Source organism: Dermacentor silvarum, chromosome 1, assembly GCF_013339745.2.
Source record: "Dermacentor silvarum isolate Dsil-2018 chromosome 1, BIME_Dsil_1.4, whole genome shotgun sequence".
NCBI lineage: Eukaryota > Metazoa > Arthropoda > Arachnida > Ixodida > Ixodidae > Dermacentor > Dermacentor silvarum.
The window spans coordinates 224,170,201-224,184,073 of record NC_051154.1 but is presented as its reverse complement, the minus strand read 5'-3'; the positions used below and the strand labels follow the sequence as shown (position 1 = coordinate 224,184,073).

Sequence of the window (13,873 nt, the reverse complement as noted above, 5' to 3'; positions counted from 1 at the left end):
GGCTTGCACAACGCTCCGTGCCTGGTTGGAAAATGAGGACAGGGACCACTAATGGCGATGAGTGGATCTCTCTACACTTCCAAGTCGCCTCTTTTACATCAACACCATCAACAGAGTCTAGTTTCTTGTCAATACTGGCACAAAGGTCAGTGTCCTACCCACAAATTCTGTTGACCTCACCCTTACCCTGATTCATTATCTTCAAGCAGTGAATGCTACGAGCATTCCTGTGCACCTACGCAAAGCACTGCTTGTAAGCCTCGGCCTGTGCTGATCATTCCGTTGCATTTTCCTCGTTGCCAACGTAAGCCACGCCATACTCGGAGCAGATTTCCTTTCTCACTTCTCTTTTCTGGTTGAAATGGCCCGAAAGAAAATCCTCAATTCCAGCACTGGTCTCTCAGTCAGGGGTACTTCTCGCATCTACCCGTTCACTTTTACTCATGTGCCAGTTCCAGCACCATGCAGGGATTTGCTCCCGAAATTTCCCTCTATGACCGCTGTACCAGACAGGACTAGGCCTGTGAAGCATGACGTCATCCATCATATCGTCACAAACGGCCAGCCGACCTATGGCATGCCATGTCGCCTTGCTCCCGAAATCTTCCGCATTGCACGTCAGGAGTTCGAGCCCATGGTTGAGATCGGATTTGCACGCCACTCATCAAGCAGCTGGTTGGCGCCCTTGCACATGGTTTCGAAAAAAAGTGGGGACTGGCGGCCCTGGGGGGATTACTGCGCCCTAAACTTGACAACTGTTCCGTACTGCTACCCATTGCCAAACATACAAGACTTCACGATGGACTTGCGTGGATGCACAGTATTCTCTATGCTCGATCTCGAGAAGGTATACCATCTAATTCCCATTGCTCCAGATGATGTTCCTACAACCGCCATTGCCGCCCCATTCAGGCTGTTTAAATTCACCTGCATGCCCTTTGGCCTTAGAAACACCGCACAAAGTTTTCAACGCTGCATTGATGTCATCCTTCGAGGCCTGCCGTTCGTGTTCGCCTACATGGACGACATCCTGGTCGCCAGTGACTCACCTTCCAAACACCTTCGATACCTGCGCGTCCTCTTCAAGTGTCTCACAGAGCATGGCCTGATCATCAACGTGGCCAAATGCGAATTGGGCATTCCATCCTTGGAGTTCTTGGGTCACTTGGTTGATGCCAGCAGCATTCGTCCCCTTCCCTCCAAGGTCAAAGCCATCACTTAATTACCACGCCCAGAATCGCTGCGTCAACTATGCTGCTTTCTGGGACTCGTGAATTATTACCGGCGTTTCATACCTCGATGTGCCGCCATTGTCCAACCCCTCGAGATGCTGCTTCAGACAACCAAGTCAACTTCACCTTTCTTTGCTTGGTCTGCCGTCTCCAATGTCGCCTTCATTGCCATGAAGGAGGCCCTCTCGTCAGCACCTCTTATGGTGCAACCAGAGCACGCGTCATCGCAGATGCCTCGTGAAAATTGCGTTTTGGAGGAGTTTGGAGCAAACTAAATTTTATTTTGGAGCAATTTAGAGCAGATAAATGTCCTTTTGAAGCAGCTTGGAGCCGGCCAATCTGAATTTCAGTGAAATGGGATATCGCAACGCACTTCGAAACCACAATGAAACACAGAATAAACAGACACGAAGCACGCAGTCGAAGCGCGCTTTGTAGCTATAGCGTACTAGAATATGGAAGAGTGGGTCGAGTAGCGGCACGGCGCATGCTTTCCTGTAAAGCAGAAAACATTGGTGGCACTACGATCGAACTCGAACTATATATTCCTGTGCCGATGCTCATGATGCGCCGATGCTCATAGCGGAAAAGCTGCCATTCTCAATTTTCAATTTCACTTCTCTCGTCATAATGGGGAGGCCGCGTGTAATGCACACTCCCGAGGAGCAACGCGCCTAGGAAGAGCTACGATGCGAACAAAGACGAGAATGTGATCAACGGCGGCTAAATAAATAGTGCGTGTTCGTGCATATATGCGCGCGTGTGTGTGCGTGTCACCGATGATCAAGACCACCGATCGAGAATAAAAGGGTGCGCGCGCCTTGCGTCGTGAAGACCGCTGCCGCCACTCAAGGCAACAAAATATGTTAACTTTCATCAAAATTCTGTGTCACCTCTGTGTCGTGTGCTAAACATCTTCGTTGGTCCACCTCCACAAAGTGGAATGGCTCATGATTTTTTAAATCCGCTCGCTGTTCGAGGCCACTGCCGGAGCACACATGCCTAAGCTGTTCTGGCGCAGCACGGCGTAATTTCGTTCAATTCTCTGTGTTTGGCGCAGAAATTTGCGTTTGTATCAAAATTGTGCAATTGGCGCAGGAGTCCCACCCCTGTTGGTGGTATCCTCCAGCAGTTCCTCAGCAGTCACTGGCGACTGCATCGTTTCTTTTCTCAGAAAACTAACACCAACAGAGCGATGACACAGTGCATTCGGACGCACACTCCTTGCCGCCTACCTGACGGTGAAGCAATTTCGGTATTTCTTCGAAGAACGACCCATCTTTATTTTAATCGATCACAAGCCTCTAACTTTCTTTCACATCCGCCCGCACTACTTACAGAACTTGTGAAATTTGTCATCTGGTATTCCTGTCCGAGTTCGCAACAAATATTTAACGTAAAAGGTGCAGACAACATTCCTGTTGACACCCTCAGTCCCATCTGCAAGCTGAGCCCAACGCTAACTTCACACTCTAGCAGTTTGTGGATTTACAAGAATGAGACAAAGACCTACAAGCTCTCCTGTTGTCGAATTCCTCGTCTCCCGATCTGAAGAAAATGTACTTTCCAGACTCCTGCAAGCATAACATCTGTGACGTAAATGTCGGTTTCGGCTGTGAACGTCCTTACATGCCTCCACCACTACGCTGACTTGTTTTCGACCGATTTCACTCACTTTCACACCTGGGCTTTCGTGCATTACAACACCTGATTGCGGACCGTTTCGTGTGGCCAGGAATGAACAGTGACGTATGCAATTGGGTGCACCCCTGCCTGGCTTGCCAACAGCGCAAAGTGTCACGAAATCCTTCAGGCAAAGTTCACTGTCCCCGATTCACTGTCACTGGCCCTGTGGTGGCTCCCATGGACAGACAAAGATGAAGTCTCTAGAGCAGCAGCAGCAGCAATAAAGCAGGCTGGCTTTCACTCTGACAAGAGTTTGTGTTCTGTGAGCCTCGTCTCTACTGTTTCAAACCCTATTACCTCAGCACGGAAGCCTGATGCGCTGCCCACTGACTACCCAATGACCCAGCTAGGCAAAAAACAGTCAGATACAAGCGTACAACATAGATACAAGCATAGACACAAACGTAGATAGATTGTTGGCCCCCGGAAAGTGCGTGAAGTACCTTAAAAATTCTAATGCATTACATTTAGTAGGACGTTCTGGCGGGCTAGTTGGTTCATAGCTTTTAGACGTTTATAAACTGCGCAAAAAAACGAAGACACAAGAAAGAAAACACACACGCTGTGGTGTCGTGTGTGTTTTCTTTCTTGTGTCTTCGTTTTTTTGCGCAGTTTATAAACGTCTAAATAATGCATTACAACCATGCGGCAAAGCTGACTTTAAGAAATCAGCTGCCACTGCGCAACACATATCAGACCCTTGCCAATTTTTCTTGCTAAAAAATTAGGCACACATTATATTTCTATTTTGTTTAGGAGCTTTAATGTTATTTCTACGTTAGTTTTCTACTTTGCACAGATAGAAAGCTGGCAGGCGTTTGATTCGGGTGATAGAATCAGGGAAATACTGCCAAATGAATCAGCAGCGTGCTTTGACGTTTTTTTTCTACATCTTGTTTAATTTGGCCCGCCGAATAATTCGATCAATTTCGTTGGTCCCGTCAGGGTCGAATTAACAGAAGCCGACTGTATAACGTGCGCAGAATGAATGTTTTACTTATAGGGGCCCAGACACCCTTTAAGAAATGTGTGGAATGTATCTGGTATTAACCCTTTGACTGCCAAATTTTTTTTTTTAACTGCTACAGAGCCTCTGCCGTTTTTTTTAAAGGGGCCCTGAGCCACTTTTTAACAAAGTGGAGAAAGGCATTAGAAGTGAAAATAGGCTATTTCAGAACAAATTTGCCGCAAAAAGTACTTCAATGCATTCAGCAGAAGCGGAGTTACTGGCAATCAAACACGGCCTCCACTGTACTACCGTTCCTTCTTCAATGCCTTGCACTGCGAAGGCTACGGCGGAGTGGGGCAGGGCCACAACGCTCCGCCTTCGAAATGTCACCGTGGCATGCAGTTCAAATTTCATTTTGGATGTTAATGTAGACGCCACGACTACCGATTTTGGTGCCTACGACGCACTAAATGTAAGCCTAACGCGGTTGTCCTCAGCGAGCCGCAGTGCGCTTCGCCAGTGGACTAGTGGCAGCACCCCGCGGCGGCCGTGGTGTAGCCGACCTGCAGCTACCAATAGCAGCCACGTATGGGAATGTGCTTTATTACAAAATAAGGCACACAGAAAAATATGAGGATCATGGCTTCTGTTAAACGAGAGCGTTTGAGAGAAAGGTGACTTTGCGCTCCGCTTGCGAGCTCCATACACCGCGTATGACAGCAAAACTTGGCTGAGAATGGTTCACAGCAGCGTATGCTACCAGCGGACTATGTTATTTCACCAAGCCCGAGGGGTCGTTCAGGGCCCCTTTAAATGTGTGTGTTCAGTGGACATCTCATGCTAGACAGAAGCTGGTGTTTCGTTGCCACTTTCTCTTAATTCAGCATTCATGAACATGTTCATAAATTCCTCCGTCTGTCATAGTATGGACGAAAATACCACATTAGTGATGGTCCCAACTGCCTTTCTGATACTCAGTCATGGCTGTTATTTTTTTTTTCTTCTTAGCTGTTGTTGGCTCAGCAGACATTTCATGCTACATAGAAACTGGTTCTCCATCATCGATCTTTTTTGTTTCAGATTAATATTTCATCAAGTACTCATAAATAAATGTCCTCATGTGTCAACGTGCAGACGGACCTGCCACACTGGTTTGCCATGGCTACCCTGCCATGACAGAGCGACAAAGCAACGACAAGCAACGCTCCACCTGCAGGAAAATATAACTCGCACGGTTTTTGTGTGCTTAGATGACCTCTCCATAGATAGCACAACAGGTACATTGTTATTTTTTTACACGAGTTGCTTCTCGAGAGGCAGGGAGTGCGCTGAAAACACGAAATGCATATGCTTGAGAGAGGCAGGGCCTGTGCAAGGGTGACTGCCTTAGTTATATCAGGACTGGCAAAGTGTTACTTCATGCATCTCCTACAACAAAAAATTACTGAATGAAACTTAAATTAGTGGTGTTATTAGCAATTGAATGTCACCCCTGCCACAGTTTCACAGCCTTTCCCGCCTTTTATCATTTCTTCTGTGCCAAAAGCAATGCTGACACAGAGCTGGGCAGAGTAATGCCCACAATGTTCCACCCAACTGTATGCAGCAGCGGGTGGAGGTTTGGAATCAGTGCAGTGTTACGGCTTCCCACAGCCTGACGACGTTACTGCCTTATCAGTGAAAGTTCCATTTCATTTCTGCACACCAAGCTACAGCTGTTGGCATATTTTGGCACATTTCCCCCAAAACTCATAAGTACTCTTGCTAAACGTTGTAGTTGACACACCCCATTTTCAATATACTTGTGTGCATTTTACTCAACTGCACGTTAAAACAGCCCAGTGAAGGGCGTGTAAAACTTGCTACAAATAAAGAATGATCAGCAATTTAGAACTAAGAAAGGACTATATACTGAGACAATTCCATAGCACCTGCACAGAATTCACAGTTCTATCAATTGAAGGGCAGGAGGTGTTTTGTGCAAAATTGGACTCTGACTGCATCTACAGGAATATTTGGCTCAGGTGTTCATGACGGCACTGTTTAGCAATGGGCAAGATTTGTTTGACACGTTGTTGCAGGGTTAAGCACTGAAGCTAGCTACCATGGCAACATCAAAACGTGTCTGCGTGGCTATGCACAGTTACGTGTATACAACCTTGAACTTCAAGGATGCCAGACGTGCCTTGCTCGCTCTGAAATGCACCACTCAAATGCATCAGACAGGACTGACACATTCTGAACATAACCATCATACAGGAGTTTTAGGACATTCTAAGCCACATGCACAGACTCACATGACCCAGGTCACACTATATAGAGGATATTCAACTTTTCTACGCAACCTTTTCCAAGCAAAAGTGCAACAACACAAGACTATGAGATGCCTGTAAAATAAGCAAATTATGAAAGTTGTTCATGATGACATACAACTTATAACATAATATGTAGGACTAAGTGAACAAAAGGAATGGCTATTGTACTGCACAAAATAAGCAAAATTAACTAATTAATCTCTCTGCACTTAGGAACACTCACCCAGCTAACACAAACCCATCTGGAGGTTTTCGTGATTTGCTGAGAACAATAATGTCAGAAACTGCTTCACCAGCAGAGTCCCTTGCAACCATCTTGTAACAAAGGAGCTTTTTCTTCATGGCACGCTGATCTGTAAAACAAAATACTCAACTTGACAGCAAAAAAAAAAAAAAAAAAAAAAATAATGTTAATGACCAACAATATACCTGTATCTTTTGTAGAATTCATGACGATATGGCCGTCAGGTGGGACCTCCTTGTCAGCCACAACCAACAAAGACTGAACACATTCTGCATGCTGTAAAGAAGGTAAAAAAAAAAAAAAGCCCTATCAAATGATGTAAGAGCTAACTTTGCCAAGTGGCAAGCGCAAAAAAAAAAAAAAAAAAAAAAAATGAGGAAAAAGGGATTTCTCACTTAAGTTTTCTTGACAACCTTTACACCTGTTTCAATATTATACACAGAGATGCTACTTCAAACCTACCTACAAAAGATTCATTTATAATGCTGCTAAAAAATCACAACCTATCCCACACCAACAAGTAGGTGTGGGCATGAACACTTCATGCTTACACCATCAATTGCCACCTTCCTCATTATAATTGAACACTTAAGTGGCTTCATCACATTTGCAATGTTGCCATGTCCACCTAAGCCTCAAAATGCAATGAATGGTTTGAAAAGATGCGGGAAAAGCACCCTGTGAGTGACGCGAGAAGGACGACAGCATAGACAGAGGATGGTTAGCATGCAGAATTACCTGAAATGATGGGGTTCACAGAGCATGAGTTGTGCAGCACATGCCCATCAAATTGGTATGTCGATCAGTTTGATGGCCATCCTTGTACAAACGTAATGAACAGCAAAGCATGTGCGGCCAGTGCACTGTGTTCCATATAAGGACTTCTTTCTCTTTTTTACTTTCTTTCTGGGGTTTCACACCAAAACCACTTATGATTATGAGGCACGCCGTAGTGGAGGGCTCCGGATTAATTTTGACCACCTGGGATTCTTTAACGTGCACGCAAGCACACGTGCGTTTCTGCATTTCGGCTCCAGCGAAATGCGACCGCCGCAGCATTAAAACAATAAAACAGTTTCTCGAACTCACTACTGCAGCATCTGCACCCTTGGAAGACCACAAGATCTCGCTGCCATACTCCATGTAGTCCACACTATTGCCGTGGACTACACACACACACACACACACACACACACACACACACACACACACACACACACACACACACACACACACACACACACACACACACACACACACACACACACAAGACAGCGCAGCTGACCACCCAGAGGACAAGCACAAGAACCCGTTTTCTTTCGAGACGAGACAGCATTCCAATCTTTTCACTGCTAGACAAAAATTGCAATCCCATGTATCTACTGGGATTATATTCTCATCCTCTCGTTGGAATTATCATTGCTTCTGTTTTGCTTCGACTTAGTTTCAGAGAGTGACTGACATGTGCCCTCTTCATCTAATTCATGCTGGGCATTTTGCAAGCAGCCGTAACCTGTCCGAACACATGGCACTGATAGCATGGTGGGTTCAATTTTAAACCAGGGATTGATGCATCATGAAATGAAAAATTATCATCCACCCGAATGTAGCACGAAGCTACAAAGGAACCCACATGGGTTTCTCAGAAAGAAAGCTTCTCAGTTGAGGAAAAATTTATCCTGGTCTGGGAAGTGAACCCAGGGCCAACACAACCCCAGAAAGGCATTGGTCCCGGGTTCAAATCTGAATTTTTTCTGAACTGAGAAGCTTTCTAGCTGACAAACCCATATGAGTTTCCTTTGTAGCTTTGTGCTACATTCGGGTGGATGACAATTTTTTAATTTCACGAACCGCCCTCCACCTTGCGGGATTCTGCAGAACTGATTTGCTATCTTCTGTCCAAGTGCCAGTTGCACCTGTACAAAAATGTAATTTTCATAAGTGACGATGACAGGTAGAAAAAGATTTCACTAAGTCTCAGTAACAGCTCTGTGACCCTGCTATTTCTGCAAGCACCCGCTGTGGTGGCTTAGTGGCTATGGCATTGTGCTGAGAAGTACGAAGTCGCGAGTTCGATTCGAGCCGCATTTCGATGAGAGCGAAATCCAATATTTCCTCTGTACTGTGCGTTGGGTGCACGTTAAAGAAACCCAGGTGGTAAAAATTGATCCGGAGTCGCCTACTATGGCATGCCTTATAATCATATCGTGGTTTTGGCATGTAACACCCCAGAATTAAATTATTATTTCTGCAGAGACTGTCGGCGGCGCTTCCTTGCCAGAACAATTTGTGACGTAGCAAGCATTTGGCTGAAACCCAATGCTGCATTCTGCACTTACTATCTCTCTCAGTGATGTAAATTTCAATGTGCACTGATTGTTTAAGAAAGCCAAACTGAATGCTCAAAAATAATGGCACCTTGACCATCAGCATTATTACGCGCAAGCGTACATAGCCCGCTGCCAGTGAAATCGGCGATGAGATGTGTGAAGCTGCGAAGGAAGCAAGCACCGGAGGAGGAAGGCGCCTGGAGGTGGAGAAGAGCATCGCGTGCCAGGGAAAGTACGAAAGCGCGTGACAAAGCAACGCCACCAAGAGTCTATGTCTCTGTGCAAGTCTAGGTGGCGTTGAGAGAAGCAGGCGAGGAGAAAAGAGGTGAAGCATTGCAGAGGAGGAGGGTAGGCGGAGGCGCGCTGGGCTGATCTCCTCTGGCAGTTGCTACGGGTGCTATCTGTGGAATGGACGCACCAAGTTTGTCTCGTGATAACATCGTCCCCGCGCGCCGTAGGCTGTATGTGCGAGTGAAAGCGTGCAACTGAACCCACGATGGCAGCTCAATCTTGGGCGCGCAAGGGAGGAAAGCAAGGAGAAAGCACGCACTCTTCCCACAGGGGGGCTTCTACTCCGGCGGCTGCTGTGTATGGTGCAACCGCGCGAGCCCCATCTTGAAAGCGATCTGCGATGCGGACAGTCTAGGTGCACCGAGGATCAATAGCTTCGTGTGTGCTATAGCACCCATACACTTCTGTGTCACCTTGTCACAAAAGAGCGCAAAATCAAAGTGCGCGTCGCGTGTCATGCAAGCCAGCAAAAGAAGCATGCCAGCCCCGCGGCAGCTTCAACAGAGGGGGAGAGCGCATACGCCTCAAACAGCCGACGTAACTAACAGTTAGACGTCTATAAATATCGACAAGGCGACGGTAACCAGAGAGAGAGAGCGCACGCACCTTCTCACTGGCGAGTCTAGAGAGAGATTACTACAGCGTGAGCGTGCGCCAACAGCATGAGTCATCACCCCCCCTCGACGACGCTCCAACGGTGGCGGTCGAAGATGCGAGAATTAACTAGAAGATCCCCAGGCTTTGGCCATGCTACGGGAGCACGACTCCGATAGGAAGGTTCAAGAACACCTGTGAAGGCTATATAAACGCCGTGCAGGAATCAGAAGAGGGATTAGACCGCGCCGGTGAAGAGATATAACGTGAAGACTGACCATCTGCGGAAGAAGGGGATTCCCCGGCAAGCTAGTCGACGAGTTCATAGAGCGTCTGCATTTCCGGAAGAAATTCCTTCTTCGAGATTTGCCTCGAGCTACGCCGAGATCATCCGGCTCAAGACCAGCACGGGTGAATACGATTGGACACTTGGTGTTCCTATTCACTTTGTACTTTACGTGTTGGACTCTTAGTGCTTGTCGTTAATTATCTTCCTGTGTTTTGTGAATACCCATCTGAATTGTATTGTGTCTAGCCTAAGTGTGCAAGTGTATGAGTGTAACTGCCTGGTGTGAAGAATATATTTTGTTGTATTGACAGCTCTGGGCTCTGACTCGGTCTTTGCACAGCAACCGGCGTTCACTGGCGCACCAGAGGGCCCATTACTAATTGTCCTTGCTTTTGTGGGCTTATTTTCGGAAGCTGGAAAGTCGGCTTTGGAATTTGGTCTGGCGTTGGCACCTCGTTCACGGGGTGTGTGACACACCTGCATTCACGAAGTGAAACCCCATTAACTTGTCTTGCATACCTCGAATGCACTGATAGGATGCCCTTTGCTTCAACATGGTTATCCTTGAAAGTGACCCATCCAGAACACATTCTCTAGTTATGCCACCTATAGGCATTTCATACTTTAAACAAATGCTCGACTAAACATAGGAGAAATACAGGGGCAATCATTTTAAGATCATTTCACCCTTCTCTAAGCTATGAATGGAACAAGAAAGGAATTGAGCCCTTTTCAAAGAAAACTAATGGCCTGGCAACTTTTATAGCAGTCCATATTTTTATTATTCTATTTACCCAAAATATACTGTCCAATATCGTCCTGTCCACTTCGTTCTCGTGTCTCGTTTTAGCGCAGTTATAATTTTCCTAAATGTCTTACCAACTAGCCCCCCATCAAACGCTTCTCGAGATATACTACTCGGCATTGCAAAATAAAAAAGGGGGGGGGGGGCAGGAACAAAATATTCAAAATAATGAGTGTACAAACTGCTATGGGTAGCAGAGGTATGTGTAAAACAGATTAATAAGACAAAAGCATCCTAGCAAATGAAGACTGCTTAAAAGCTAAACATCACACACATAAGATGAAGTAGCAGAAAAGTTATCAGTGGGAGACTAGCAAGGTTATGCCAGAGCGTAAAGGCACCTTCACTAGCAAAACCTGGCAATTATCATGCTAAATGTGCGTAGATTTCTCGTTAGTATGAATACCAAAACGAAATAAGCTGCATCCGTTAGAAGATAACTTTTCATGAGTCCAGTAGGTGTTCTTCATGGCGTTGAGTTAACGTAAACGAACTGGACAGTCAACATTCTAAAGGAGTTATAAATTGGTGTATGTGAACAGGACCAACTAAAGCAGTGGAGGTCTTTGAATGGACACAAAGAGAAATTGAAGTAACAGTCAATGTGTCTCAACCCAAGCAATCAAAGCACGTATGCATGAGGGTTGGATGAACAATCTTACTTTCACACATGACGCAGTTATCAAAAGGTGACAAGACTTCATGACACTTTATCAGAGCCTTCCTACACATTATTATACTTATCGGCATGTTTCTGAAACTTAGCTATTTCTTAATAATGGCATCTTCTGTGAGTTGCACCACTTCTCTGCAGGAGCCATAACTGCATTGTCTATGGCTAAATGCACCTCTTTTGCATCTAATGTTGCTCTTGAGCTTGTCAATTTTAAGGCACCTATCTTGTGAACACCTTTTGCAAGTGGAACCCAGAGTCAATAATGGCACACATTCACTCATGCAACATTCTGACTATGTCAGAATGTTGGCAAAGTCACCGACACTGCAAAACTGAAGTATGCCTAAGAGCCACTTTTACTTGTGTAGTTGCACATCATGAATGATGAGAACATGCCTCATTAGCTGTTGTCTCCTCTTGAATTTAGCTATACACCTTTGCAATGTAACTTAGTTTGAAGCTTATTCCTGCAATTTTTCTGTGTATCACCACAGAAAAAGCTGACGTCAATCACATGCCCAATGGTCTAGTCACTAAATGGAGTTCCCTATCTAGACCGATGTTGCATGCTTGCAGATGAAACTCTGCAAGTATGAAACGCTGCTCTGCTGTAGGAACACATTCTATTATGCTATTTTACCATTAAGGCATAAAACTTTTCATCCAACATTGGTATCTATTCTTAAATGTCCTTGCCGTTAAGTGTTTAACATCCTTGTCTTCAAGTGTCCTTTTAAATCTATCTTTTCCCAGTCCACTTACATAATTCAGATGTCACTGTGACACTTATCAGTCCAGTCAGTGTCTATGCCTATTTCATTGGTTTACAATGCAGGATGCTTCATGCTATAAATAGATATTTGCTTTCAGTTAAGCCAGAAAAAGTAAAGAAAGAAAAAAGTACTGGCAACACTGTGCCAAGAATAACATATGAGCATCTTTGAAAAAAGAAAAAGACAGAGTTATGCCTACAAATCACAGAAAGATGTACAAATTTATGTGCTGGTATTGCACATTAAATGTTTAAATGAACAAAGTATACCTCCTTTTCAACTAAGTTACGATCATATTGCGCCTCTAGTCACTATGCTCTGACTAGTCTGACAAAGTCACTCAACCAGTAGTAAAACAACAAATGCTCAAATTCGGTTTTATGTTACTACCAAGACACTGTGCTTGAATGCAAAAGCTGTATATGATCTCATACAAAATAAACTTTCAATGCACACAAATACATCAATCGGTTGCATGCACAAAAAATAAAATTACTGTCAGACTGCTATCGTGCTCGCAGCTGTGACAGTGGCGTTATTTTCGCGGTACGAAACATCTACACGAAACCTGACAGTTGAGTGTGCGTCTGCCTTACTGTTATGAATAATGTTTGACAGAATAACGCTTAGAGACAACATACGTGGGCCTTTGAGTAGCAGATGTATCGAGTAATACGCCGGCCGAAGAAACGGTCCTTCCAGAGGTCGGCATCAGTGTCTTGGTCAAAAGTTTTGTCCACCTGTAAGTGCGAGACCTCGTTGACATAAACAAAGAGAACACGCCACACGTTGACAGAGTAACAAAAAGACCACTATACCACATGATATCCAGGAGGGCAATTCTGTGGATCTTCAATTACACAGACGTCGGTTATCGGCAAGTCATCAGGCAGCACTTTCAGGAGGTCCTGCATCATTTTCTAAGGCGGCATTCAGCTGAAACCGACAATACAGGATCGTTGTAGAATAGAAAATATTTTATTATCATCAATCCTAAAGTGGAAGAGTTAAGTTAGTGAGCACTACTGAACACACATGGCGGTAACGAAAACAAAATTGAGATGATTCGTGACCTTAGGCAACGCTACTTAGGCAACCCCAGGCATCGAATGTGTCATGACAACGCACTCCAATTTGCAATGCAGGAAAAAGAACAGTAGGCCGCACACATGAAGCAAATGAGTATGTATAAACACACAGTAGAATATGAAGAACTAGTGTATTCTCACGTGGTAATGATGCTGCGAAGCGCGATGGGCAAACACCGCTCACAACAAAATGTTTACATCTCAAGCAGTTCACCACAACTCCCCATGATCTCCGCCTGCAAAAACAAACACACACGCGCACAAAAGTAAAAACAAACAGTGCCTTTAGAGAAAACACTGCTGCTTTCTTACTATTTGATTGTAATAAAAATACGACTTGCGAGTATTATACGTTCGTTTAATTCAAAATTACAGTTTCATCGGTTTTCATCCAATAAAATGCACGTTATAAGTTGCACACCTTGGGCACACATCATGCGCGCTGGCGTTGGTTACAGTTTCGATTTTTTCGTTCTCTTGTCCTCTAAAAAAATTTATTGGATACTCACTTTTGAAAAAAAAATCAATTCACATAAATGTGAAAACATGAATGGATGAACCTGGATAAATTCGAGAGAGAAAAAGTCTGTATTTTTCTCGC

At 44.9% G+C, this 13,873-nt stretch overlaps 1 protein-coding gene across 1 annotated transcript in view; it reads right to left on the bottom strand.

The window, feature by feature from the left end:
* LOC119436826 (multivesicular body subunit 12B-like) overlaps positions 1–13,664 on the bottom strand; it is a 35,319-nt gene extending 21,655 nt beyond the window's left edge. The window contains exons 1-6 of the mRNA XM_037703818.2: positions 13,646–13,664; positions 13,414–13,508; positions 13,003–13,120; positions 12,826–12,924; positions 6,612–6,702; positions 6,406–6,535 (exon numbers count right to left, since the gene is read on the bottom strand). Of these exons, the coding sequence (XP_037559746.1) occupies positions 6,406–6,535; positions 6,612–6,702; positions 12,826–12,924; positions 13,003–13,101 (419 nt within the window). The 5' untranslated portion in view covers positions 13,102–13,120; positions 13,414–13,508; positions 13,646–13,664. The remainder of the gene's footprint in view (positions 1–6,405; positions 6,536–6,611; positions 6,703–12,825; positions 12,925–13,002; positions 13,121–13,413; positions 13,509–13,645) is intronic.
* Between the last annotated feature and the right edge of the window lie 209 nt (positions 13,665–13,873).